This window comes from Brachionichthys hirsutus, chromosome 22 (assembly GCF_040956055.1).
Source record: "Brachionichthys hirsutus isolate HB-005 chromosome 22, CSIRO-AGI_Bhir_v1, whole genome shotgun sequence".
In the NCBI taxonomy this organism is placed as follows: domain Eukaryota; kingdom Metazoa; phylum Chordata; class Actinopteri; order Lophiiformes; family Brachionichthyidae; genus Brachionichthys; species Brachionichthys hirsutus.
The window spans coordinates 8,997,908-9,025,015 of record NC_090918.1 but is presented as its reverse complement, the minus strand read 5'-3'; the positions used below and the strand labels follow the sequence as shown (position 1 = coordinate 9,025,015).

The window sequence follows — 27,108 nt, the reverse complement described above, 5'->3', positions numbered from 1 at the left end:
TGATGGAACAGTTCTTTTGTTTTTTGATTTTCTTAACCGTTTGACAAATTTAAATCAAGGTGGTGCATGTCTGTAGAGGTCAACCTTTTTATTTTACTCTTCTCTATATATTTTGTGTATTTGCACTGTTTTTGTGCTTACGTGTATATGTACCCATTGCTCTGATATGTGAATTGTAATGCTTGCAGACAATTGTATGTACTATGTTCATGTATATAATCAATAAACACTTATGAAGCACTCGGTACAAAACCTTAACCCTAAACCGCACCCTCAAAATAAAAATGACATCAAAAATCTGATTTCTTTATTGCATTTCTTTAATTTCATCAAAGCAATGAAGCACTGTAATTCATTAATATTGTAACGGACGGACGGTCTAGATCAAAGAGACACGTTCAGCCACTGATGAGGCTGAACAAGGAAGATAATTGGACATTTAACTTCAGATTAAAGAAGTTGTTAACTTGGTTCAAAGTTTATGGTTTGAAGTTTCGTGTTTTCACTTCATTGTTTTTTCTGTTGACGTAAATATTTTGTTTATAAGTATAGTTGTAATAATAAGAAATGTATGGTTGAAACAAAAAAATAATAATTTAAGAGTTTTAGAGTTTTGTTTAAAGGGTTAACATCATTTCTTAATAGGAGGGAAGATGTGTTGTTAGTAGTTTAAGTACTCCATTACCCAGCATGCCACAGGGGTGGAGCACGCGCAGTACCAACCGGTACGGGGAGAGCATGGTGGTTGCTAGGACGATAGCGCCGCACACAGGAGATGCAGCAAGCTCTGAATAAAGATTAAAATACCAGTTAACGCCTCGTTTTCATGATATTAGAAAGACAAAACAGCGACGGCAGCAGAGCAAGCTCAATCAGGTAAATCACCTGCAGCCGACTATTCCCGCTTGTCCCACACACCTATTTCCTGGAGCTACCGCAAAGCCTCATGGGATATGGAGTTCAGTATTGAACCAGCAATATAAACACCTCCCCAGTATAATGCACATAGGTGGGCTACCTGTACATAGTGCATAATGGATAAAGGAAACATAATACATCCAAATATTGAAAAGTAATATTTTACAATGATGCATTGTATATAATTAAATGACACAGGAAGAAAAGACCTATGTCGTTCAGTCTTTGAGGGGAGGGGGTGTCTCGGTCTAATTGTCTGAAGTATTCGCTAAACATAAACATGCTCGCAAACATGAACATAAACATTTAGGGTTAGGGTTAGGGCTATTCCACAAATGGCCACAAGAGGGCGGCATGGTGCCGCTCCGGTGAGCATCAGGAGTTTACAATCAGCATAATTATGCACACATAGACGCAGAGAAGAGACGACGGTGATCCCGTCTCATCTATTGGAAGCATTGGTGTGAGTTTGTCCCATGACAGAAAGTCAGCCGCTCAGGTGTGGGGCTGACCTCTGGGCTGACCTCTGGGCTGACCTCTGGGCAGGAGAAGAGAAGTGGTTTTGGTGCTGTGGCTGAAGGAGACCATGCTTTTAATGGTAAACAGGAAGTCTGGACTCTCTGGTCGTCCAAATCTGTTTGTTGTACTCATTCCAATCGAGATTGATTCACGCTCATCGACACTCAGTCTCACTAGAAATAGGCTGGTTGCCGAGCAACATCAAGACAACCCTCACCAATCAGCTGGTAACTGTTCTCAATGATCTATGAAATATAAAAACACTGTCTTGCATCTGGGCCGATACCGCCACGTTCATTTCTGAACTCGACTCTGCAGAGCAGCTTGTTGCATAACAGCGTGGGCGGAGTCAAAGCGACTGCAATCAGAGTTTGAGGCATCTGACTGTCCCCCCGCTAAGCCTCAGGACACCTCGACGACCTCCATGCTTCCAGAGAAGCTCGACTGACTCCTCACCACCCCCATCTCCTCTCTGGACTGGCTGTCCCCAAAGTCCATCTGACAGCTGCGCCTTTTCAGCTGCTTCTCGAAGCTGCTCTCCTCATGCCAGCTCCTCCTCGAGTCACCGCGGTCGCCCGTCCTCTGCCGGCTGCGCCGCCGCACCGCCTCGAGGCCGTGGCTGCAGCTGTACGCCGCAAAGCCACCGCCTCCAAAGATAGCGGAGGTGGAGTAGAAGTTCCTGGAGTCTGAGGAGAAGTACCAGCCCCCAGCCAGAGAGGAGCTGGACACCGTCACGGGACCCAGCAGGATGTCGGAGTGCCAGCCCTTCAGGGTACTGCTTGAACCCGGGTTGGCCAGGTGTTGTTGGCTGTGGGACAGGAACAGGAAGCTGGTGGTATTCTCCTCCATGCTGCCGCTCCGCTGCAGAGGTTTGGAGGAGCTGCTGGAGGCTGGTGGTGTGTCAGGGCTCTGCTCTGGGGTGGACAGCTCGGAGACCTCCTCCACCGGGGAGAACTGACAGGGCTTGCTGGTTGACTCCTTGAGAACTGACGGCTTGTAGAACTCATCACCGTCTCCCGATCCACCGTGAGGAGAACCGGCCCCACCCGGCTCACCATATGACTTGATGTCCAAAGAGAAGGAGCGTTTCAGCCGGGCGTGGTCTTCAGGTCCATCGGTGAACTGCAGGCTGCTCAGCGCCTGAGCCAGCAGACACTGCTCGGGGGCATCATCTAAAACACAGGGCAGAGTGAGGGGCTCCAGTAGGGCCAGACCGGGGCGTGTGGGGGGCTCCTGACGGGCTGGAGGGTCATGGTCCACGGACTCTGGATGATGGGGGGACTTGGGTTTAATTTCAGAACTATGAGGACATTTTATCTTCTTCTCAAAGTCCAGCAACTGACCCAGGAAGTTGAAGTTTGGTGAGATGGTCGGTCTCTTGTCCTTCACAAACCTGTCAGATGCAAAGACTGTGCATCAGCATCCGGAGACACGGAGGACAGCTTCATGTCCACGCCGGCCGTGCTGTGAACTCTGAAGCTTCAGACTGATCTCAGCTCAGCTTTAGCTTCTGAACTGAGTTGTAGTGATAAGGAAGCCAACGTTGGACTCGGGGTGTCGGGTTGGATCCTCACCTGTAGGCTTCGTCCAATGACAGGTCCATCCTCTTCATGATGTAGGCGATGGCGATGGTGGCTGAGCGAGAGATTCCAGCAAGGCAGTGAACGAGGACCCGAGCGTTGGACGCCTTAGCCTTCTCTGAAAATAAAAAGCCAAACTTCTTACATAATATTTGAAAGGAGGTGAAGAATCGTGTGCAGGCAGGCTGGGACGGGGGGAGGGAAGTATCAGGTGTGCTCTGTGATAGGACGAAGGGACAGGTCTACAAGACAGTGGTGAGGACAGCCATGACGGACGGCTTAGAGACAGTGGTGAGGACAGCCATGATGGACGGCTCAGAGACAGTGGTGAGGACAGCCATGATGGACGGCTTAGAGACAGTGGTGAGGACAGCCATGATGGACGGCTCAGAGACAGTGGTGAGGACAGCCATGATGGACGGCTTAGAGACAGTGGTGAGGACAGCCATGATGGACGGCTTAGAGACAGTGTCTCTGAGGAAAAGACAGGAGGCGGAGCTAGAAGGGGAGGAGATGAAGATGCTGAGGTTCTCCTTGGGAGTGACCAGGTTGGACAGGATTAGAAATGAGACAATGAGAGGGGCAGTGAATGTTAGACGTTTTGGAGACAAGGTCAGAGAGACCAGACTTTGATGGTTTGGACATGTCCAGAGGAGAGACGGGGACGATATCGGTAGAAGGATGCTGAGGATGGAACCTCCAGGGAACAGGACTAGAGGACGACCCAGGAGAAGAGACATGGACGTAGTGAGGGAGGACATGAGAGTGGCTGGTGTTGGGGAGGACGATGCAAAGGACAGGGTGAAGTGGAGAAGGTTGGGTTGCTGTGGCAACCCCCCAGGGGACAAGAAGACAGTAGAGTAGTCGTACTTAGGTAGTATAACAGCATATAGTGTATATAATCTGAGCTTAAGAAGTGGCTGCTGACCTATGAACTCAACCGATGGATCCAACCAGGGCAGGATCTTCTCGCAGAACGAGTCATTAACGGGGACCCTCAAGAAGTGAGACTCGGGGATGAAATCCGGTTTGGGGCAGGTGTTGCTGGCGTTCAGGACATACACAATGTCGTTCTGCTGCATCAGATCCTGGAGAGACAGGAAGACCAGGAGTCTTAAATCAATGCTTTAAATCCTTCAGTCCGACACGACCCCGTTAGAATAGAAAGCCTTTATTAGGGTATTAGGGTTTTATTAGGAGCGCTGCTCCGTCTGCCGTCCAACAACAACAACATAGAGTTCATCCAGGAGGACGTCTACGATCACCGTGTGCTTTTATTTTGAAATAAGACATGACTAACAATGTACTGAATCAGAAAATGTATGCACAACAGTAACTTGGAGCCAGGTGGTGGAAGGACACCCCAGGACTGCTGGGTACCTGGTTGAGGACGTCCCTCTGGCAGCCGAGGAACAGGTAAGGCAGTACCAGGGTCGGTCCAATGTCGGCGGCTGGCAGGCAGGGCTGAGAGGTGGGGGGCGGGGCCGGAGTGGACGTCCCCTCACACAAACCAGGGAACAGACGGGAGAACTCTGAGAAGCCACCTGAGGAGCGACCAGACAGACGGTGCTCAACCAATCAGGAGGCTGGACCATAATATACCACCTCCAGCTCTGGACCTACAAGTGGACCTGAATTCAACCCGTCATCCAGTGCTCCAGAGGACGGGGGGGTAACAGGAAGGATGGAGTCATTGCGGCTACCCTACCCCTACCCACAATCCTCAGCGCTGACCCTAACCCATCTGCGGTCAGCGTCATAATTCATGAGTTTTTAGAAACACAGAAGTGTCAGCTTCAAGCCCACTGATTGGTTGAGTCTTTAAAAACAATAACCAGCTAATTGATGACGTTGTGAAACACACCGGACACTTCCTGGGGACTACTTCCTGCGGTGGATGACTACAGGAGTCCGGTTAGTTGTTCTGGTTCCAGTCCATGTTTCGGCTTCACAGAAACGCCTTTGTGACGAGTCAGAAGTCTCTGAACCCGGCGGGCCGACATCAGTTACACAACAGAACCTCAGTGGCCATGTAATCAATGAGCAGCAGAACAACAAGGTTCTGTGGTCCCCAGGCCCGGGACCTGGACCACAACACGGGACCCATCTTGAGCTGGATCCCCGGGGCGTGTGGACTGGGACTCGGACTCACCTGACAGCAGGTGCACTGAGGGGAAGCTCCTCTCCAGTTTAACCAACAGGATGCGGAGGAAGGACTCGGCGCTGGGAGCAGCCGGGTCTGACGAAGCCTGGTCATAGACGACGACCTCCTGGCTGCCATGCAGCACCAGCTATGACAAGGAGAGGCTGGTTAGCGCTGCGAGCTAGCTGCTAGCTAGCTTCACTGGTCCAGTCCAGTATTGACCCGATTCTGGCTGTACCTGTGAGTATTCCTGATCAGTGATTGGTCCAGAGAAAGCGAGTGGTGAGACGAACACGAAGCCTTCCAGAGGCTACTACTATGTCTACGTTTATGTACGAGTACCTGTAAGGTACAATTACTGCATAAAGTGTCTATAGCTGTTAGCGCCGTCGTCTGTCTCGAAGTTAAACTCGTAATAAAAGCACATTTTATATTGCAGTAATACTGCATACCATTTATTATATAATTGTGTATCTATATAACAATTAAAAACGTTGCTTCCTGTTATCAGCGATGATTTGAGTGTCACATTCATACCTTCTTCCCGGCTGAATGCTGTAGCAGCTCTGTGATCTGGACCTTGTCTTGCTGCAGCCTCCTCTTCATCAGCTTAGAGCAGTTCACGTTCACCGCCTCCAGGATATGGGAGGCGTTGTAGTCCACGAAGGGCCGGCTGTCGATCAGAACCACTCGGTCCAGCCCCCCCTCCAGCAGAGCCGCCAGAGCCTCGGCCCCGATAGGCTGTACCACTCCGGACTCGGACCATGATCCTGGTGCCGCAGGATGTTCCGACATGTCAAAGTATTTCCACCGAGGACCCTCAACAGATGAAGACCTCCGTTGTGTAGGTCATGATGTCATCCTGATGGCGGCCCACAATCCCAGGATGACAGAGGGAGGGAGATCTTGCTCAGAACCAGACAAGGTGCCGCCCCCACCCACCTGTGGGGGTCTATGCTGTTAACTCCAAAGCAGAGTCTTTTGAGATTGGCCCGCCTCCTTCACGCCTCAGCAGGCGCCAAACCGAAGGCGTCCTTATTCTATCTAATAAATATATTCATCATCATCATCCTTTCTCCTGGACAGAGCAGCGATGACATCACTCTGCAACCCGATTCTGGTCTTCATCGTAAGGGGTTTGACATTGGAACTGGAATCCTGAAATAAAAAAACACATTTGATTGATTCTAAAAACATCCGGTAACTTGACAACGCCCCCCCCCCACACACACACACACACTGTGACGTCACAGCAGGAGGAGAGTGCTGCCAGACATGTTTCCATATTACAGAACTACCTGAACTAGGCAGGATTGACCGGATCGCTTTTGGGTTAGCAACGACCCGAAAGCACCAAATATTGGTGCAGAAACACGGCAAAGTGATTATAACATGTCCTCTTCTATTAAGCTCAGGTTCTAAATCTATTTAAGAATAATAATAACAGACATTCAGGCTTAACTTTTTATAAACAGAGGTTTGACTTAAAGGTCAAGAGAATAAAGTGAATTTAAGGAGAGAAGAAGAATTCTGTTTGGATGAACTTTAACTTGAGCTCAAAGAGTTCTCAGCAGGACCTGTGATCCACGGAGTTCTGGTCCAAATTCAAGGAATCTCGGAGCCCGTGCTTGAAGTTAAACGTTATTAAGACATGCAAACGAACGTGAATGAGTGAAAAGTGTTATACAACCCGTAATAAAGAAACCCCGTTCAACAATCAATAGATCAGCGGTTAACGATCACCGGAAGCTAAACGCGAGGCCGCGTCACCGGAACGTCACGTTTACATGTCGCTGAACTCACCGTGTCAAAACTCGACGTCCTTCCAAGATGGGGGGGCTTTAACGGGCGCGGTGGCCGAAGGAGAAGTCCTCCTGCTACCACGAGGTGAGGTCATCGCTTCAAAAAGAAAAGATGTCGTCATCAACGCAACAGGCTTCTTAAAGGCGCAGGCACCCAGAAGCAGCTGATTGGCTCCTCTGAACAGGACTCGTTCCATTCAGTTTACGTTATTCTACACGGTAATAACCGCATCCAGAAGACGTGTGACGTCACTGCATCGGTGTTAAAAGGAAGAGAGGGTTGTCCTCCGGGAATGCTGGTGGAGGAGTGTCCCCATTAAAGGACACGGACACAGATGTCCAACTTAAGGTGGTTTTATTTTGCTGTGGTCTGTAATAACACAGTAACAGACATTATAACTGTATTTATCTGTATAAGTAACTCGGCGACACTAGCATGCACAGCCGAACGAGCACACATTAGCACAATGTGCACATTCAACTTCTAAATAACAGTAATTACACTAACCTTCTGGCAGGTACGCACAGCGCTGACCGGAAGGAAGTAGACGTTACCGTTAAGACAGACGAGCCACGGTAAGAGGCGTTCCACCGCGTGTGGAAAGTGAAACTATTTCCAGCTTCGGATACGGTGCATTCAAAGGCGTCGGAGAACTATGGTGCGTTCACGGACGTGGGATATGTGACGATTTACGTCAGAACAAACAATTACGGGCTGGAAACGCGTCTATGAGCCGTGCAACGCCAAACTAATAAATGGGCTTTCTAACTAGTGTCGTTGCTGCCTGCCGGGGTTTCGGTTCCAGAACAGGTGATATGAGTTAGACCAATCATCAATGGATCCCTGGTATTACGATTCACCATGGCAACTACAGAAAAACAGATCAACATGAGTTGATCTAAATATGATCACATATCTGCAAACAGAGAGGAAGGCAGCAGAGGCCATTAACAGTTATTTCAGGGTTCCTTTGAGACCCACGATTGTAATCATCCGTCCATTGAATAAGGGTGATTCATTCATTCATAGTCACACTCAGGACAAGCATGCAGGAAACATGGCTGAACCTCAGTGACTTGTTACTCAATCATTTTCTTAAATGTCTACATTGACCAATATTCTCTTCATTGATTACACACCTCTAAATGGGATAAAAGAACCGGGGAGAGTTTGGAAACCTCTAACAGAAAAATGAAACGGAATAAATGATCCAGTCAGATGTCACAACAGAAAGTTATTAAGAAAATATAATTTGAAATATTGCCATTAACTTTGACAGAATGATTTGTGGAATTTCTCTTTGACGGTCCTTCGGGGGTTGTGGCCAGGCCTGCGTTCTGGTTCCTCCTGCTGCCGGTCCGCACTATGCAGCTCGCCAGCAGGAGGCAGAACAGAACCGGTAGCTAATAATTAGCTATTGTTGCTTTTACAGTAAATTGTTTTTTATTTAATGTTCCGTCGTTATTATTTTGCATTTAGTCTCCATGATCAATTGAACATACATTGTTTTCCATCAAGATTTATTGAAGAACAAACTATGGCAGCACAGGTGACGTAAGCCCGTTGCGTCAACCGGAAGCAGGATGTAAACACAACTTCAGGCTAGCGCTGTTAGCGGGGACTGACGTCTGTCCTTTTCTGTATGCCGTCCAGTAAAAACTGAACCATTAGCTGGGAGAAGCTAACGCTAGCCTTCCCCAAAATGGATGATAACAAGGTAACGTCTGCTTCTTGGCGAATGTCATCTAAGTTAAAGATTATTTCGTAGCCGATGTGAAATTACAGCGCTGTGAGGTTTGATTCTAATTGTAAAGCTAACCTGTGAGGCAGAAGCTACTTTATGCTAGCTCGATATCTGAACTGTTGTTGGGGCTGACATAAATTAATTAACGTTAGCCTGTTAGGTTTTCAGTTTAGTAACGTCCGACCGGATCCAGGTTTGTTTTTGGCCTCTTCTCGGTGTGAAGCTATTAGCTCGGTTAAAGTTGTCGTCAGTGAGAGGTATTAATTAGTTACGATTGTTACTACCTTCACGATGTATATATGTGATTAATTTGGATGTATAACGTCATGTGTGGTCAGATGGCGGCTGGTAAAGTGAAGAAACCTGGTAAACGTGGACGCAAGCCTGCTAAAATTGACCTGAAGGCTAAACTGGAGCGAAGCCGTCAGAGCGCCAGGGAGTGCCGGGCCAGGAAGAAGCTGCGGTACCAGTACCTGGAAGAGCTGGTGTCCAGCAAGGAGCGGGCCATCTGTGCCCTGAGAGAGGAGCTGGAGATGGTGAGGACTCAGGAGCCGACCTGCAGCAGGGTGTCCTTAGATGTAAACATCAACGCATGCAAATTAGAACAAACACAAATAAGGTTACTCTGATTGATCGATCAGAAAATCGAGGCAGGCCATGTTAAGCATGATGTTTGTCAGTGGCTTCATGAGGGGACAAGTTCTCTAAATGACAAACTAGTTAAAGACAGATTGTTTCTCTGACATCCCTCATTAGTTTGTGATCAATTTCAATCGTGGTTCTGTCTGATCCCCGTTGTTGTTCTCCAGTACAAACAGTGGTGTTCAGCCATGGATCAGGGGAAGATCCCCTCAGAGATCAAAGCGCTGCTCACTGGTGATGAGCACAGAACGGCTCATGGGGGCAGCAGCACCAAGATGTCCAAGAGCACCAAGAACAGCATCAGCAGCAGTGGTCAGGGCTGATCTGGACCAGGACCTGACCCACCAACTTTACAAGGGTTCAAATAGTGACTCTCAGCCTGTTCTTAGCGGCCAATGAGAGCAGCTGATTTAAAGTGTATGTAACTGCTATTTAACAAGTGTTTTATGAATCTAAAACCTCTGAAGGGATTTAAAAAACAACTGGACCTTCTTTTCTCCACAGTGAAAGGGTTCTGATTGAGCGCGATGTACTTGGATGTCTTCTGTTATTATGTGTGATTGGACATCTGAAAAAGATGGACGAACATGACTAAAATAAAGGCTTCTGTTTCCAATGTGAGCATTTTGACCTTTTCAAGAATCGCTGTGGTCATAAACCATTCATTTTGTTTAACCAGTGCTTAACAACTATTGATTCCATTACAAAAAGACACAACTGGAGTTAAATTGTCCCATCACAAACGAGGGAGGGGTCTGGAGTCCTCCTTCCCATCAGCAGCCCTGTCTGACAGCATCAGAGCAAACCGGCCATAAATAAAAGGGGGAGGACTGCTGCTCATCAGTGGCTAGCGAAGTAGCCAATCAGTTTACGGGCGATGAAATGATCCATCATTAATCAGGCAAATAATGATGACATCACCAGCAGCAGAAACCAAGTGTGTCTGTCCGTGGTGCCGCAGAACCTGGACCCGTGTCCCTCAACACTGATGTCCATATCGCTAGCATTAGCATTTATAGCTTTATATAGCAGCCTGTGTTACATTTCGTTTTTGTCTGCTCTTGCTCTCTCTCTCCCTCTTTGTTTTTGACAGATGGCCGTCCACCATGAGCCTAGGTTCTGTCCAAGGTTTCTGCCTGTTAAAGGGAAGTTTGTCCTTGCCTCCGTCTCCAAAGTTCTTGCTCTTGTGGGTCAAGTTGGGTTCTGTCTTTCCCCGCTACTCCTGTAAAGTGCCTTGAGATGACTTCCTGTTGTGATCTGGTGTTATAGAAATAAAATAAACTGAATTGTCTCCCTCACAGTCCAGGTTTGTACAGCGAAATGTTTTGGAGTAAAGCAGCCACAATCCCGATAACTCCAGAGTCTCGGGGCTACATCGAAAGTCCGTGGGGGAGGAGTCTCCAAATCAGAGACCATCATTGGTTGAGGGTTAAGATGGTCACCATCTGACTACTGCACTTAATTTTCCACAAAGGGCCTGATTATGAAGGATTATACATGATTTAAAGTACTGACCTGAGTACCATTTAAGATTAGTTATAACAGGTATATCAGCTACCTGTTATAACTGATATACAGAGTTCATCCACAGCTGAGAAATTTAACAGTCAAGCGACCTTTACTTCCTGTGGGACAGATATATTAATTTTTATGAAACGTTTTGAGCAATTTCATTTTCTGTAACTTGATGGAACCAAAGTTTCTTTAATCAGATGTGACTTCATCCAGTGAAATAATATCAAATTAATACAGTTTATTGAGTCATTCATCTTTTGATCACTTTCTATCAGCTCCATCAACCCTAAAATGACTTGAAGGGGAAACTGACGGTGAGGTCAATGAAACCATCTTCGTGGGTTTCTACGTCTTTGCTAACATCTTCACCTTCAATGATCAACAGAGTCTGGACCTTAAAGGTCAGAGCTGACAGTTCAAGTTCAAGAACTTCCTGTAATTTAGAAAACACTGTTGGCTTTACATCAGCATCAATCATCTCAGGTAACAAACCGTAGTGCTACACAGATACTCGTCGGCCGCGACCACAACTGGCACGTCTGGTGAAACGCCAGCAAGCCAATCGAGTGTGTTGCCCAGTTTTCTGCCCCAGCATCCCGCGGCTGAAGGAATGCGCCGGAGATGATTCGTCAGTCTCACGTGTGCAGATGCCGCAAGTTAGCATACATTTGAACATTTGGCCGACCTACAGCCGGTCGGTCATAACCAGACGTGGACGCAAGTCGCCGAGTATGTGCACTATGTCCCCATAGCAAAACAAATGAGCCGCTGCTAATATGAGGCCAGTACTAGTAGTGTTAGCCTCTATCATGTACATCATACTGCAGCTAATCAGATACATTTACAGCAGACTGATGTTACCTGGTCGAGAAACATGAAACTGCTGCATTAAAGGCACAACACAGCAAATAAATTATTTCGATCCAGAACTGCAGTATAAAAGCATCAAGTTCTTAATGCAGAGCCATCGTTATGTCGGCCCAAACAAAAAGCCCTTTACACAAACACCTGGAATAAAAGCTAGCATGTTAGCCAGATCAACCACCAGTTTTTATTGTTCAGTTTCATAAGTCGCTCAGACAAAAGTGTTCGGAGGGTTGGCGTTCGTAGGCCAGGCGACTTTCTGTTCCTTCAGCTCCTGCTCAAAAGTGTTGTACGAGTCCTGAGCAACGGTCTTAGCTTGTGCCGATACATCTACCACCCCGACGTAGTTCTTTTTGCCCATTCTAGAACTGGCAGTGATGGTGTATGCATTACTGCGGTAGCATTTCATAGACGACGTGCAGAAGGTCTCCCTCATGCCCCGTCTAAAGTTTGCGTTGTAAACGGAGTATAGGGTTGGCTTGGATGCCGTCGAGCTGAAGGAGATCCACGTGATGGCGATGAAGAACAGCAGTCCCTGCCTAGTGGGCCCATCAGGCTCCCCTGGGTGCCACAGCTGGGCAATATAGAAGGGTGTCCAGGTGAGCAAGAAAACTGAATTTAACATCAGGAACATCTTGATGGTCTTGACTTTAGTCCGCGGGACGATATTCATTGTCCGGCGTACTGTGTGACCATCAGCACTAATCCTCCAGATGTAGCGAACTACCCGCTGGTAGAAGGACACGATCAGAACCACTGGGACCAGGAAACCAAGCAGGAGATGGACTGTGGCGTAGGCTATACTGCCCCAACTGTCTGGGAGGAAAAAGTCACAGCGATTGCTGCCTGTAGATGTGGAACCATAGAAGAAAAGGCAGGGGGACACAAAGGCTGCATCGAACAGCCAGGAGGCCACAATCATCCTCTTGGCTTTCTCTCTGGACACCTTGAAGCTGAGGGGGTAGATGATTGTATAGAAGCGGTCCACAGAGATGGAAAGCAGAACGTAGACCTGCACACCGGGGCAGAGGTGTTGCAGGTACCGGATGGTCTTACAGGCGGTGGCACTCAATGGCCACCGCCCTGAGGCAACCTGGAGGAGAACAAATGGAAAGCAACCCAGGTTCAGGAGCAGGTCTGCACAGGCCATCGACACCACAAAGTAGTTGGTAGTGGACTGAGTCCTTCGGCTCCGGTGGATGACAAGGCAGACCAGGGCATTTCCTAGGATGGAGACCAGCCAGAGAACCCCGAACACCAGGCCCAGGACGGCAACCTCACCCGGAGTCAGCTCATACGAGATGGACGAAGTGTTGGGTTGGCCAATGGACACACCCTCGAGGCTACAGAGGGGGGTTGTGGGTAAGGTTACCAGGACAGTGGAGTCCTCCCTCTCAGAGAAGTTAAAGGTCATCTGATGCTTTAGAGATGGGGAATAGGGGGAGGGGTTAACGCTAATGGGCCTACACCATAGCTATACTGCTGTGGCAGTAGGGTCAGCTGTGGAGACAGACATGTTCACCGTCAGCACCATCATATTAATAGCCATTTATTCTACAAGTACCAGTCCAGGTAGGTCGGTTAGTGATTCATTGATCAGTCAGTGGGTGTACCGAGGACAGCCTGTAGGCCAGATGGTTGGCAGGTATGTCAGTCAGTTAATGATCGACAGATGTTACGTGACATTAAAACACACCTCAGCTGTCGAGGAACCAACGTAAGAAAAGCAAACAGCCGAAGAAAACTGATTTACATTCGGTTCAGACTTTCATTGGTTGGTTGAGTCTAGATTCTAGAATAGCAAACATCGGCCTTTGTACATGCAACACCTCCAACTGACTGTACTTGTACTCATAAATATATTGATCATCATCATCAACCATCACCAGCTGGTCATCAGCCTGAGCTGCTGGTCGGGTTCAGTAACCCGCCACTAGAAAGCATCTTAACGTCGCCTCCTCAACTTCAGGTGTGGATCACAAGACTCAGTGTTGGTCAGTCATCACCATGACAACATGATGTAATAGTCAAAATCACTCCAAAGTATAAAGCACAAACAGAGGAACCGAAACGGATCTTTAATAAACCCAAAGTCCACAGAAATGAACCAGATCAGACCCCCCAGGGTAGGCTCTACAACTCGGCCCCTGATTGGATAGGTATGATGACATCATCAGAAACGTATTTATAAACAGTTCTATCTAGATGTGCGTGTCTTTAAAATATTTTCAATTCGACCTCATTTTATTTTCATTTTAATTTAAAGCCAATACGAGTAACTGATTACAGTTACATTACACATCACTGCTGTGAGCCAATCAGAGGCAAGCAGGTACATGAAGACGGGACGGGATCTGTTTACATCTTCGGACTCTTCATCACTCCATTAGTACAGCTAACATTCATTTCATGTCAACTTAATCCGAGTTAATAACGATATAATAACTCATAACATCAAAGCGTAACAATAAGAATTTTCATTCCATGGCTGGAGAGTACTCGAGTAAATGTACGTGTACTGTAGAAAACTACAGTCTTCAATAGAAACGATCGGCTCCATTTTGATCTTGTAACATTGAACTGATCCAGTAGAGAAGAGACGGAACCTCCCGGTGGTGGAGCCCCGTCCGCGGCTTGGACAACACAACATGTCCGCCGCGATCAGAAAACACCGGAGGACAGAATCATCCGAAGCGGGTCGCGGAAGCCCGCCGCCGGTAACGGGAAAACGTTGGATACTCACCGGTTCAGAGCCGAGCGGGAAGAAACGCTTCATGTTGGGCTTTTTCTGTGAATCCGGGGGGGGGGGGTCTGACCATCAGGGACAAACTAAACTATTTCAGGGCCCAAAGCGGACAGCAAAGCCCCCCACAGGCCCCCACCCCGAGTCTGAGGTTTATTCCAACAGCTCATTATAGTATAGTATTAGTAGTACTACTATTAGTACTAATAATCCAAAATTAAAATAACCAATGAATAGCAGTCACCCATCCATCCAGCCACTTAACAATGATCGATACCCAGCCTGTACCAGATCAGCGCAGGCTCGCGTCCCCCCGGTTCGATCCGGTTCCACCTCGACATCCAATCAACCTTCTTGCTGTGAGGCAACAGCGCTAACCACTGCGCCAACTGTCTTGAACTTTGACATTTTAAATGTTGGTGCTTTGCCAGCCATAAACTTCCACCAGAACAGAGGAAGATAATGTTGTTTTTATGAATTATGAATTTATGAATTAATTCTGCTGAGCAGCCGGAAGAAGTTTCCTTCATGAAAGTACAGCATCAATCATCAATCAATAATTAGCACTGAAAGCCAAAACTTTATTCACATTATACAAGCAAGCATGAACAAAAGGTGTTTCAACACGAACAAACCCACGAAGGGGCCCGACTAATACCTGGCGTGTTAGCTTGCTGTTGACAATGCTAACAAGCTAACGGCTGTGATATCAGCAAAAAAACGCTCGTGGTACGAAACGAGCTCGTTTCCGCTCATGTTCTGATTGTAACTGAGTAACGTTACTTTACCTGACGTGACGTGACGTTTGACGTGCCAGCGGTTTCTATGAGCAGTGCGCCGCAGAGATCAAAGCATGAGCATATTACATAGCATGCTAACGGCCCAGTCAGCTACCGGCGGGCCGAGACGCTGCAGGTGATTTTAATTGGTCGCTATGGGAACCAGCCATATTGCTGGAGGGAGGGGATATAAGAAAGCGTGAGAGTGGAAAAGATGACTCAGCATCTAATCAATCAGAACGATTTCAGGATTTATTTTTTTAAGCTGCTCCCACAAAACACAAATGAAACAAGCCGTTCCTGGTCGCTATGACGACAGATTAAAATCACAAGGACAAACTAGAGCAAAGATAAGTTAGAATCATGTGCAATATATTACCATTTTGAATCAAAATCTATACTTTGGGATCATTGATCTTTAAGTAAGGGGCAGTGAAGGTTAGACGTTTTGGAGACGAGGTCAGAGAGACCAGACTTTGACGGTTTGGACATGTCCAGAGGAGAGACGGGGACGATATCGGTAGAAGGATGCTGAGGACGGAACCTCCAGGGAACAGGACTAGAGGACGACCCAGGAGAAGAGACATGGACGTAGTGAGGAAGGACATGAGAGTGGCTGGTGTTGGGGAGGACGATGCAAAGGACAGGGTGAAGTGGAGAAGGTTGGGTTGCTGTGGCAACCCCTCAGGGGACAAGGAGACAGTAGAGTAGTAGCAGATGAATCTAAGCTTGTAGCAGCAAGTAGGCTAAACACTGTTAGCACGTATGATTTAAACTACCGGTAACGTTATCGGGGTGACGGCGGTTGAGAGGCTCGTCCTATGATCGAGAGGTTGGTGGTTCGATTCCTGGCTCGTTGTGTCCTTAGGCAAGACACTTCACCCACATTGCCTGTCTGAATGTAGCGAGCGAGTGAATGTCGGTGGAGGTCAACAGGGCCGATGTCGCAAATTGGGTTAGGGTTAGGGTCACCCCCCAGGGCAGCTGTACCTGCCCCGGGGCTACAGCACCAGCATGGCGTGAATGAATAACGCTCAACGTAAAGCGTCTATGAAAGCAACACATTATTATTATCAGTGAGTTACAAGCAGAGGGAAACATGCTAGCAGCTAGCATGTGTCAAGGCTAAACATCAGAATGCTAGCCCAGCAATAACATATTATATCCCTGCTTACCCTGCTAATGATGCCAACATGCTAAACCTTACATAACATGTTAGCACGAACTCAAGCTAATCCTCAAATCCCCATCAAGTTTTGTGATTCAAAACGTGAACATCAATACAGACTGAAGGGGTTATTGATCATTTGATCCTTTCAGGTGTTCCAAACCTCAAACCTGCAGCATTTGAGTCTTTCTAAAGGACCTCCAGCCTCCGTCTGAGGTCTTCAGCTCAGGTGAGGCTCAGACAGCATTTATTCTGCTGCGAGTCTGTTTGAGGCGATGTTCCGGACATGACCGACGACCGTTCATAAAAAAAATATTTACAAGATAAACAGGCTGAATATTTACAAAAGTGCAGCCGTCTCTGAAGGAGTTCATCCTCTCAGGCCTCCGTCCAGCGTCAGAGTCCCGAACCTGAAAGAGTCAAGTGTTGAGTCTGGATCCAACAACGCAGCCCAACATCTCTGAAAACACAGGAAGCCTAGCTTAGCACGAAGACTGGGAGCAGGAGGCAACCGCTAGCGTGGCTCCATTAGACAGGACCTGATCTTTTTAAAGGTCGTTGGGTCACACAGCAACAGAGACCTAAATAAATCATGTGAATATGTTCTGCTAGTTGTTACCCTCGCTGAAGGGGAGGCGAGGGAGGGTATTGCAATTGGGTTCGTTTGTCTGTCTGTTTGTTTGTTTGTCTGTCCGAGCGCATAACTCAAAAACTAGTAACCCAATCGACTTGAAATCTTTACACAAGCAAGGTTCTGTCCGTGGCTCGGTCCTCCCCGAGAATGGCGTTGATCCGGATCTGGATCCAGATTCTAGAATTATTTTTACATCTGGAATTGTGCCTGTGCTGTAAACTGCCACTTTAAGAGGGAGGGACACGAATGGCATGATGGGAAAAAGAGTCCAGAAGGAGTCTTGTAGTACGTTCCGGAGCAGCAAGCTAGAGCAGGTTTGGCCCCTCTGATCCGGAAGCCCTGTTTACTGACTCACAAGATCCAATAGTCGATTGGAGGCGGGGTCTGCAGTCTCTGATTGTCTTTTTCTAGTTTTATCTGCTGTATGATGCCATCATTCAATCCATTGATCTCTGTTGGGTGAAAGCAGAGCCATATGCAACACATCTCGCTAGCAGTTTCCCTTTGCTCCCAGTCGTTGTGCTAAGCTACGCTAACCAGCACTCGTTGACCTCTCTAAGAAGTGGTTGTTCTCCGCCAGCTCTTTGACGACTCCCTCCATCTCCTCCTTCAGCTTCTTCATCCTGAAAACCAAAGTGGATCCATTCACAAGTCCAGTCCTGTACCTGACGGGTAGTACTTAGTTACTTTATCAGTAACTAATGGTAGCTTCTGTCAGAGGGTGGGACTACAACGCACAAACTCTGCCCTGACATCCAAACAGCTCATCAGAGTTTCACTCTCCCGTCATTAAAGACTGACGCAGCCAATCAGAGCTGACCTTAGTTAAACAAAGTACAGCCCTCTGAGAATGAAGATGATGATGAAGATGATGATGAAGATGATGAGCTCACCCCAGTGTCATCTCCACTAGCGTGTTCTGGCTCAGGTAGGCCTGAGACTTCAGCCCACTGGAGACCAGAGGAAGAACCTTCTGAGGAAGATGTTCCTGCAGCTGCGTGCACGCACACGCGCACACACACACACACACACACACACAGTTTGCAGGAGCTGGTCTCTGGTCACATGATGCTCATTACTCCTTTATGCTGTAGGCTCCGCCTCCATACCTTGATGGCTCTCTCCATCAGCATTGTCACCTCCTTCTCGATGCTGATCAGCTGACCCGACAGACCAAGCAACTGCTTCCTCACATGATGAACCTTCCTAAAAACACAAAGCCCAAACTTGTCACATGGACGGCTAGCGAAAGACGAGCACTTCCTGTTTGTGTGTGCAGGGGGGCGGTTGGACATTCACCTCATCCACTCTTCACTTTTGGAGATGAAGAGGCGATATTTCATGGCACACTCCTCGGTGAACAAAGACCTGGCTTTACTGGCATGGAGGACCAACTTCTGTCTGTGTGTGTGTGTGTGGGGGGGGGGGGGGGTCACAACATAGATTCTGATTGGACACCAAACAGGAAACTGGACATTTAACACAAGACTTTAACAGGATTAAATGAAAACTTGATGGTTGCAAACTCTTTCATGGGTTCAATGACGAGCTAGCCTCATTTGACTTCCACCCATAATGCATCTGTTTCAGTGACATCATCAAAACCTACTTGTCAAATTTATGAATCTGTTCTTCATTGTACGGCAGACCTAGAAACAGAGAAATGTGACTTAAGAGGTGAATATTATTGATCATCGAGATTCTCCTCAAAGCTGTGAAGCCTTGCCCTCTGGCGTCCTTCTTGCATCTTAATTTAGTAGTTATGTAAAGTAAAATGGAGAAGTCAATCTGTCAAAAACACAGCAAAGAACTGAGAAACTATGACACCATCAAAACAAAGTCATGCTAACAGCTAACCGCTAACGAGACTCACGTCTCTCGGCTTTGTCCTTCTTGAACTGGTGGTAATGAGCAGTCATGCTAACAGCTAACAGCTAACGAGACTCACGTCTCTCGGCTTTGTCCTTCTTGAACTGGTGGTAATGAGCAGTCATGCTAACAGCTAACCGCTAACAAGACTCACGTCTCTCTGCTTTGTCCTTCTTGAACTGGTGGTAATGAGCAGTCATGCTAACAGCTAACAGCTAACGAGACTCACGTCTCTCTGCTTTGTCCTTCTTGAACTGGTGGTAATGAGCAGTCATGCTAACAGCTAACCGCTAACGAGACTCACGTCTCTCTGCTTTGTCCTTCTTGAACTGGTGGTAATGAGCAGTCATGCTAACAGCTAACCGCTAACGAGACTCACGTCTCTCTGCTTTGTCCTTCTTGAACTGGTGGTAATGAGCAGTCATGCTAACAGCTAACCGCTAACGAGACTCACGTCTCTCTGCTTTGTCCTTCTTGAACTGGTGGTAATGAGCAGTCATGCTAACAGCTAACCGCTAACGAGACTCACGTCTCTCGGCTTTGTCCTTCTTGAACTGGTGGTAATGAGCAGTCATGCTAACAGCTAACCGCTAACGAGACTCACGTCTCTCTGCTTTGTCCTTCTTGAACTGGTGGTAATGAGCAGTCATGCTAACAGCTAACCGCTAACGAGACTCACGTCTCTCTGCTTTGTCCTTCTTGAACTGGTGGTAATGAGCAGTCATGCTAACAGCTAACCGCTAACGAGACTCACGTCTCTCGGCTTTGTCCTTCTTGAACTGGTGGTAATGAGCAGTCATGCTAACAGCTAACCGCTAACGAGACTCACGTCTCTCTGCTTTGTCCTTCTTGAACTGGTGGTAATGAGCAGTCATGCTAACAGCTAACCGCTAACGAGACTCACGTCTCTCGGCTTTGTCCTTCTTGAACTGGTGGTAGATGGCAGTGATGGCCTCCAGCAGCACTTTGACTTTTTCCACACTGCGGAGACACTTCCTGTCACACCTCCGGTCATCATTACACAAAGAACTGCACGCAATAAACAGCCTTACTTCCTGTCCCTGGGGTGCGTTCCAACTTGTTGCGTCCAGCCGTCGGTCAGCAGGCCTCCTGGCAGAAATTTACTCTTGATATCTTGGGTTGTTCGTTCAATGGGCTCCAAAGAGCTTGAGATCTGTGCACAAACCAGTGTGCTAGTACCATAGTACCATAGTACCATAGTGGCATAGTACTGCTAGCAGCACTAGATTAGCACAACTATTCAATTCAATTCAATTCAGTTTTATTGATATAGCGCCAGATCACAACATAAAGTCATCTCAAGGCGCTTTACAGGATTAGCAGGGAAAGACCTGCAGGGAAACACAGAACCCAACTTGACCCACAAGAGCAACGGAGGCAAGGAAAAACTTCCCTTTAACGGGCAGAAACCTTGGACAGAACCTAGGCTCATGGTGGACGGCCATCTGTCTGACCGGCTGGGTTGAGAGAGAGAGAGAATGGCAGGTCGGAGACGAGTCAAGGAGACGGATAGGGAAGTAATAGCGAGACAGAGCAGGAGCAGACAGCTATGCTAACACCAGTGTGCTAGCTCGTTCACACATGCTAAAACCTCTATATTAGTAAATAAGGGGACTCACTCTGACAATCTTCTTGTGCATGTCTGAGATCTCGTCATACTCTGAGGACAGCATGTTGGCCTGCATCAGCACCTCAAACCTATGGGACAGGGGTCAGAGGTCAACAGACAGGGATGTGGAGGTCAGAGGCCGGGAGGTCGTGGGACTCACAGCTGTTCGGTTCTCTCCAGGATCTGGGTGCAGTAGTTACACAAATGGAAGACCTCTGACTTCTTGTGAAGGATCTCAGTGTAGTCCTCCTTCATCAGCTCACTGGAGAACAAACCAATCAGAGCAGCATCGTCATCATCGTTACGGCCTGGTTACTTCGGGGTCAGTCTGATGGGAACTTACATCGAACCTCGGACTCCTTTTCGCACCAGTTCCTGATAAACCAGCAGAGACTCTGACGTTTTCCATAAATGTCCTACGTCGCCTGCAAAGGTCTGAGCACAAACACGAAAGAAAAAGTGTCCGAATGCCCACCTGTATAGGTAAACGGCAGATTACCTTTGCGTAGCTGGCATCCAGGTCCAGATCGTAGCGAGGCTGAACTTTAGGAGGACTGGCTGTGAAGACAAAACAAATGAAAGCAGAGCTACTTTATAATCTGACAAATCATATAAATCTGTTTCAGATCAATCACGTAACGCGAATCTCGTACGATCTTCAAAGATGAGTCCCACGGTGCCGACGGACTCGCGGCTCACGAGCATGATGGGATTGTCTCTGGAGGTTTTGGGGAAGGTCTTGGCCTGGCGGTTGGGATCCAGGACAAGGCGGCGGCCCTCATACAGGAGCTCCTGGTTGTGCAGTGAGATGTTGGACCTCCGGGACAGCAACTCCTGGAACAGTGCCGCCCTGTGGTCACATTAAGAACAACAGTGCTCACTGACAACATTCAGAGGACAAACACCAAGAACTGATCCACTCCAGGTCAAGTTCGGACTCGGACCAGCTTTGGCCCAGTGCATGCTGGGACTTACTTCCATACTGAGATTGGATAGAGGGACATAATAATGGACCCGTCATCAAACTCCAGCGCTTTATGAGTCTGTGTGACTATAGGTAGTCGTTGGATTGTTCACGAATCAAGTGTACGACAGTTTCTGCCGTCTCACCCACGATGTCGACCAAGAGGAGACCTTCATTTACAGAATCATGACGCACGATAACTTAACATGGGCCGAACCAAGTCGGCCAACGATCCATCCCTCACAAGTCAACGACTACCTATAAAACCAGAAACATTCACCAAATAACTTGGAGGCGCTTCGACCTGAATGAAGAATGTTTCCAGAATGGCGTTCAGGAACGCAGCCGCTCCGTGGTTCCCTGTCTTACGTGTTGTACTCGTGGATGTAGACATGATGCAGCGTCGCCTGCTGCAGACTGAACACGTAGACGACGGTGCGATGAAGGATGTCATTGGTTTCGGCAAAGAACTGGTCGAAACCCCAACACTTCTCCTGATCCGCCTCCAGGATGTTGGCGAGGACTGGAGTCAGGAGGCTCTGAAGACCCCTAAAGACAAGAAAAGCAAGCAGCTACCATCAGGTGAGACTTATTCAATGCTTGTATAGACTAGAAAAAGACAATCAGAGACTGCAGACTCCGCCTCCAATCGACTATTGGATCTTGTGAGACAGTAGACAGGGCTTCCGGATCAGAGGGGCCAAACCTGCTCTAGCTTGCTGCTCCGGAACGTACTACAAGACTCCTTCTGGACTCTTTTTCCCATCATGCCATTCGTGTCCCTCCCTCTTAAAGTGGCAGTTTACAGCACAGGCACAATTCCAGATGTAAAAATAATTCTAGAATCTGGATCCAGATCCGGATCAATGCCATTCTCGGGGAGGACCGAGCCACGGACAGAACCTTGCTTGTGTAAAGATTTCAAGTCGATTGGGTTCCTAGTTTTTGAGTTATGCGCTCGGACAGACAAACAAACAAACAGACAGACAGACAGACAAACAGACGCACCCAACTGCAATACCCTCCCTCGCCTCCCCTTCAGCGAGGGTAACAACAAAAGGTTAGCAGGCTAACACACATCTCTGTCATGTATTTACACCAGGCAGTAATTTTAGCTTAATGCTAACATGATGGATCAACGTTAACATCCTACATTAGATATTGATTTTGTGATGCACTCAGCCTGTAAAAGACGCTACGTTAAGTTCTTCCAGAGCAGACAGCAAGTTTTGAGAGGAACCTGACGTCAAGGACAATAGCAAAACAATAAATATAACTAACATTACTTTTTATAGGATAATGCTGCTTTTTACAATCTGATGCTTCTTTTATTTACAAGACTGTAAAACTCGTTCCTTTTCTAGGTCAGAATACAAAGACACGGTGAACCCTACATGCTAACGAATGCTAACGAATGCTAACGAAGCGGTCGTACTTGGACAGGCTGCAGGACACCGGCATCTCTGTGCTCCATTCGATCTTCCCGTTCTCACACTTCTGATGTCCGGAGATCGTTCCAGACGGTTTCTCTGTGATGATTTTGTACCTGAGAAGAACACACAGCTCACTTTCCTGTCATGGGCTCTGATCTCTCTCCCAAATGTTACGTCTGTCTTACATGACTTCCTTGTTGCGGCGCGGCCCTTCAAACGGTCTGAACGGGAGGCTGCCGGTGGCGGCGTGGTAAAACGTGACGCCGATGCTCCACAGATCGACCGTAGCGCCGTACTTTTTCTGGTGGTCTTTTCTCAACACGGCTCGCTCGTACATGTCAGGATGCTAATGATAATTATCAGGTATTATCAATCAGGTCAAGTTGATTCATGCTAATATTGTGATGTTATGAATTTAAGTATGCTTGTGGTAAAGTTTAATAATGGCAGCACTGCCGCCATTTTATAATGGAGTGGTAACCCCTACGACTACTCTGTCTCCTTGTCCCCTGAGGGGTCGGCACAGCAACCCAGCCTTCTCCACTTCACCCTGTCCTTTGCATCGTCCTCCCCAACACCAGCCACTCTCATGTCCTCCCTCACTACGTCCATGTCTCTTCTCCTGGGTCGTCCTCTAGTCCTGTTCCCTGGCAGTTCCATCCTCAGCGTCCTTCTACCGATATCGTCCCCGTCTCTCCTCTGGACATGTCCAAACCATCAAAGTCTGGTCTCTCTGACCTTGTCTCCAAAACGTCTAACCTTCACTGTCCCTCTTATTGTCTCATTTCTAATCCTGTCCAACCTGGTCCCTCCCAAGGAGAACCTCAGCATCTTCATCTCCACCACTTCTAGCTCCGCCTCCTGTCTTTTCCTCAGAGTCAATGTCTCTAAGCCGTCCATCGTGGCTGTCCTCACCTGTCTTGTAGACCTAACCCTACGCCTTGTAGGAGATCTTTGTACATGCGGCCCCAGATGTGCGTTTCCTCACCAGGTATTCCTCGGTCCCGTACAGAGACACAAATTGCTCGTCGTCCTCCAGCTCTCGTGCTGCTCCAAAGTCAGTCAGCTTGTAGACGGAACGTCCGTCCTCTCCAATCACACGCATGATGTTTCCTGGTTTAATGTCCCGGTGGACAATGCCATATTCTCTCAGGTGGTTCATACCTGCCACTGAAGACAACAGCCAATCAGAGAACACTTCAGAGTCGGTGTCGTAAGGACGAGTGAACAGGTCCTTTGTCCAATCAGAACAGATTGCAGGAAATCAAAGTGCCCCTCACCGACGTCATGCAGAACTATGAGGAACTCGTCCTCGGGGAGTCCGTAGGCATTGGACGACTCCTCCAGCACGGTGTACAGACTCCCACAGGGACAGTACTCCATGACCAGGACCTTGTGTCGGGTGTTGGACTGAGAGGAGACAGAGGCGTGTTAGTCATCGTTTCCCACACGGCGGTGCCAGGTCTCCCGCCCCCCTCCCGGTGTAAATAAAGGCAGGAATTAAAGCGATGTGCTGGGTGGAGGTCGTCACTGACCTCTTCCTCCACGGCAAACAGTTTGACGATATTCTTGTGGTTGAGTTTCTTTAAAACCTCAAATTCCCTCATCTGGACATCCAGCGGCCTCAAGAAGCTCAGGTTGTTGAAGACTTTGACGGCGTACAGGTCCCCGGTTTTCTGTGGTCACAGCAAGATAGTCAAACACAATGTAAATATCTCAGAAGGTCCAAAGACCTCACTGACTCGGGTTCCAGGTTCCAGCCTGGAGGAGTCCCGGATCGACTCCAAACACCAGACCCAGGACATCCCAGATGGGGACCAGTACCTCTTTCAACATGAGTGCAGTCTGTCATTGGCCAGTTTCCTTTGGGCTTTAATGGACTGTTTGTGTTTGTGAGGCTCTATGAAGGACTGAAACCAGGTGGTTAGCCTGTTGCTGACCGGCGCCACCTCCTGGATTACTGGGTCGTCAGTTTGTACCTTGTGTCTGCCGCGGTAGACGTTGGCCGTCGCTCCCTGCCCCAGCAGGTCCGAGATAAGCCACAGGTAGTTGGTGGTGCTCTGCATCCTTTCGACCGGAACCGGCAGTTTCTCTGAAATTAGGGGAACAACGTGGAATAAAACACAAGACTGAAATGTTATATTCTGTCAGAATCTGATCTGGATTCAGGTCAGATTCTGGATCTGGTGATCACGGATGTTTAAACTCACTGCTGTGAGGTAACATGATTCCGATATCAGACTGACCTGAGATCAGACCGGAGCTGAAACTGATCAGGTCAAATTTATCTTCTAAAGTACCAGATCTGGATCCTGAAGAAAACCATTAGCAGATCTGGTTTATCTAGATTCTAGAACAACTATTGGACTCTTGATGAGACCAGGGCGGTCCATAATTCTGTGATGTCACATGACGAGGGTCGGCCTATCCAGGGAAGGTGGTTTAAGTGATGACATCATGGCGGAAGGTTCTGTTCAGAGGAGGGCCTTCTGGTTTTAATTTAATCTCAATTTCAACATTTCTTTCCTTAAAAATTGATGGTGATTAAATGTGATAAAGGGGCGGCCCAGTGGCGCAGTGGTTAGCACTGTTGCCTCACGGCGAGATGGTCACAGGTTCGTCTCCGGCTTGTGGCCATTCTGTGAGGAGTTTGCATGTTCTCCCCGTGTCTGCGTGGGTTCTCTCCGGGTTCTCCGGCTTCCTCCCACTGGCGGCTTGTCCAGGGTGTACCCCGCCTCTCGCCCATTGACTGCCGGGATTGGCTCCAGCTTGGCCCGCGACCCGATGACGGAATAAGTGGTTGGATAATGGATGGATAAATGTGATAAAGAATATTTATACACACTATATTATTTATACATTTCATCCAATCACAAATAACATTAAACTGGGAAATCTTAAAAGTCAAAAATAAAATGTCGCGAGGGCATGATTGATGGTTCGCTGCCTGCCGGTTGGTCACTACGTCACTGCGTCATTGCGTAACCGCGACGTCATCTGGAATTCCCCGTTTGAGGCCTCAAACAACCAAAACCTGCAGATTCGATGGTTCGCCACGACGCAGCAGATTAATTAACGAACCTCCTTCCGGTCGTAACACCGCGTCTTAAGCTAGCGTTAGCAGAGTTAGCCGTGACGCAGTCCTGGCTGAACGTGCCGGTTCTCGCGGAACTGAACACGACGCGCCTTTAAACGGCGACGGAAGAGCGGCTCCGTTACCGAACACCGGACCGATCAATGAATAATTACTGTGTTTGTATTTGCAACAGGCAAATACAAACTAATCGTATGTATCTGTTTATTTTCTTACCCTTCTGTTGGTGGTCAAGCCCTCCTCTTCTGCTTCTTCTTCCTGGTCACGTGGTCGGGGTAGACCAATCAGCACACAGAGGTAAAATAAAGGGGCGTGTGCAACAGCGACCGTAATACACAAAGAAGCAACCGCAGACCAAATTAATCTTTCTCATTCGAGGAGTTAAAACCAGTTCTTCCTGATTTCGTACCTGACGTGACGTCACTTTAAGTCTAATTACGTTGTGGTTTATTTGTCTGAATCACCAAGAATCAAACGGACTTGTTAAAGTTGGCTTGAAAACGTTCCAACTCTCGTCCAAGAGGCTGAAGACAGAAGCTGTCTCAGGGTGTCTTGTCTTTCGGGTGGAACAGCTTCCGTCTCGGGGTGTCTTGTCTTTCGGGTGGACCAGCTTCCGTCTCGGGGCGTCTTGTCCTTCGGGTGGACCAGCTTCCGTCTCGGGGCGTCTTGTCCTTCGGGTGGACCAGCTTCCGTCTCGGGGCGTCTTGTCCTTCGGGTGGACCAGCTTCCGTCTCGGGGCGTCTTGTCCTTCGGGTGGACCTGCTTCCGTCTCGGGGTGTCTTGTCCTTCGGGTGGAACAGCTTCCGTCTCGGGGTGTCTTGTCCTTCGGGTGGACCAGCTTCCGTCTCGGGGTGTCTTGTCCTTCGGGTGGACCAGCTTCCGTCTCGGGGTGTCTTGTCCTTCGGGTGGAACAGCTTCCGTCTCGGGGTGTCTTGTCCTTCGGGTGGAACAGCTTCCGTCTCGGGGTGTCTTGTCCTTCGGGTGGACCAGCTTCCGTCTCGGGGTGTCTTGTCCTTCGGGTGGACCAGCTTCCGTCTCGGGGTGTCTTGTCCTTCGGGTGGAACAG

At 48.2% G+C, this 27,108-nt stretch overlaps 5 protein-coding genes across 5 annotated transcripts in view; 2 read left to right on the top strand and 3 right to left on the bottom strand.

Moving 5' to 3' along the window:
* Positions 1 to 76, top strand: part of LOC137911160 (exportin-T-like) — a 4,805-nt gene extending 4,729 nt beyond the window's left edge. Inside the window, 1 exon segment of the mRNA XM_068755578.1 lies at positions 60 to 76. Within this exon segment, the coding sequence (XP_068611679.1) occupies positions 60 to 76 (17 nt within the window).
* Positions 77 to 318: 242 nt separating this feature from the next.
* On the bottom strand, positions 319 to 5,955 carry dusp16 (dual specificity phosphatase 16). Its single transcript, XM_068755577.1, has 6 exons — positions 5,698 to 5,955; positions 5,170 to 5,308; positions 4,398 to 4,561; positions 3,946 to 4,105; positions 3,012 to 3,135; positions 319 to 2,830 (listed from the first exon to the last, which is right to left on the bottom strand). The coding sequence occupies exons 1-6, from the start codon at positions 5,953 to 5,955 to the stop codon at positions 1,840 to 1,842; spliced, it is 1,836 nt and encodes a 611-aa protein (XP_068611678.1). The 3' UTR covers positions 319 to 1,839.
* Positions 5,956 to 8,542: 2,587 nt separating this feature from the next.
* Positions 8,543 to 9,965, top strand: crebl2 (cAMP responsive element binding protein-like 2). Its single transcript, XM_068755047.1, has 3 exons — positions 8,543 to 8,680; positions 9,046 to 9,243; positions 9,517 to 9,965. The coding sequence occupies exons 1-3, from the start codon at positions 8,666 to 8,668 to the stop codon at positions 9,670 to 9,672; spliced, it is 369 nt and encodes a 122-aa protein (XP_068611148.1). The 5' UTR covers positions 8,543 to 8,665; the 3' UTR covers positions 9,673 to 9,965.
* A 1,179-nt stretch (positions 9,966 to 11,144) lies between these two features.
* gpr19 (G protein-coupled receptor 19) lies at positions 11,145 to 13,265 on the bottom strand. Its single transcript, XM_068755576.1, has 2 exons — positions 13,243 to 13,265; positions 11,145 to 13,191 (listed from the first exon to the last, which is right to left on the bottom strand). The coding sequence occupies exons 1-2, from the start codon at positions 13,263 to 13,265 to the stop codon at positions 11,940 to 11,942; spliced, it is 1,275 nt and encodes a 424-aa protein (XP_068611677.1). The 3' UTR covers positions 11,145 to 11,939.
* A 1,773-nt stretch (positions 13,266 to 15,038) lies between these two features.
* tbk1 (TANK-binding kinase 1) lies at positions 15,039 to 26,311 on the bottom strand. The gene is made up of 21 exons (XM_068755046.1): positions 26,259 to 26,311; positions 24,928 to 25,040; positions 24,484 to 24,624; positions 24,229 to 24,358; positions 23,937 to 24,118; positions 23,134 to 23,294; positions 22,951 to 23,061; positions 21,885 to 22,064; positions 21,205 to 21,401; positions 21,051 to 21,109; positions 20,895 to 20,986; positions 20,712 to 20,813; positions 20,562 to 20,640; positions 19,974 to 20,095; positions 19,826 to 19,902; positions 18,662 to 18,701; positions 18,352 to 18,453; positions 18,162 to 18,258; positions 17,946 to 18,046; positions 17,604 to 17,675; positions 15,039 to 16,828 (listed from the first exon to the last, which is right to left on the bottom strand). The coding sequence occupies exons 2-21, from the start codon at positions 25,012 to 25,014 to the stop codon at positions 16,789 to 16,791; spliced, it is 2,172 nt and encodes a 723-aa protein (XP_068611147.1). The 5' UTR covers positions 25,015 to 25,040; positions 26,259 to 26,311; the 3' UTR covers positions 15,039 to 16,788.
* Positions 26,312 to 27,108: the final 797 nt, after the last annotated feature.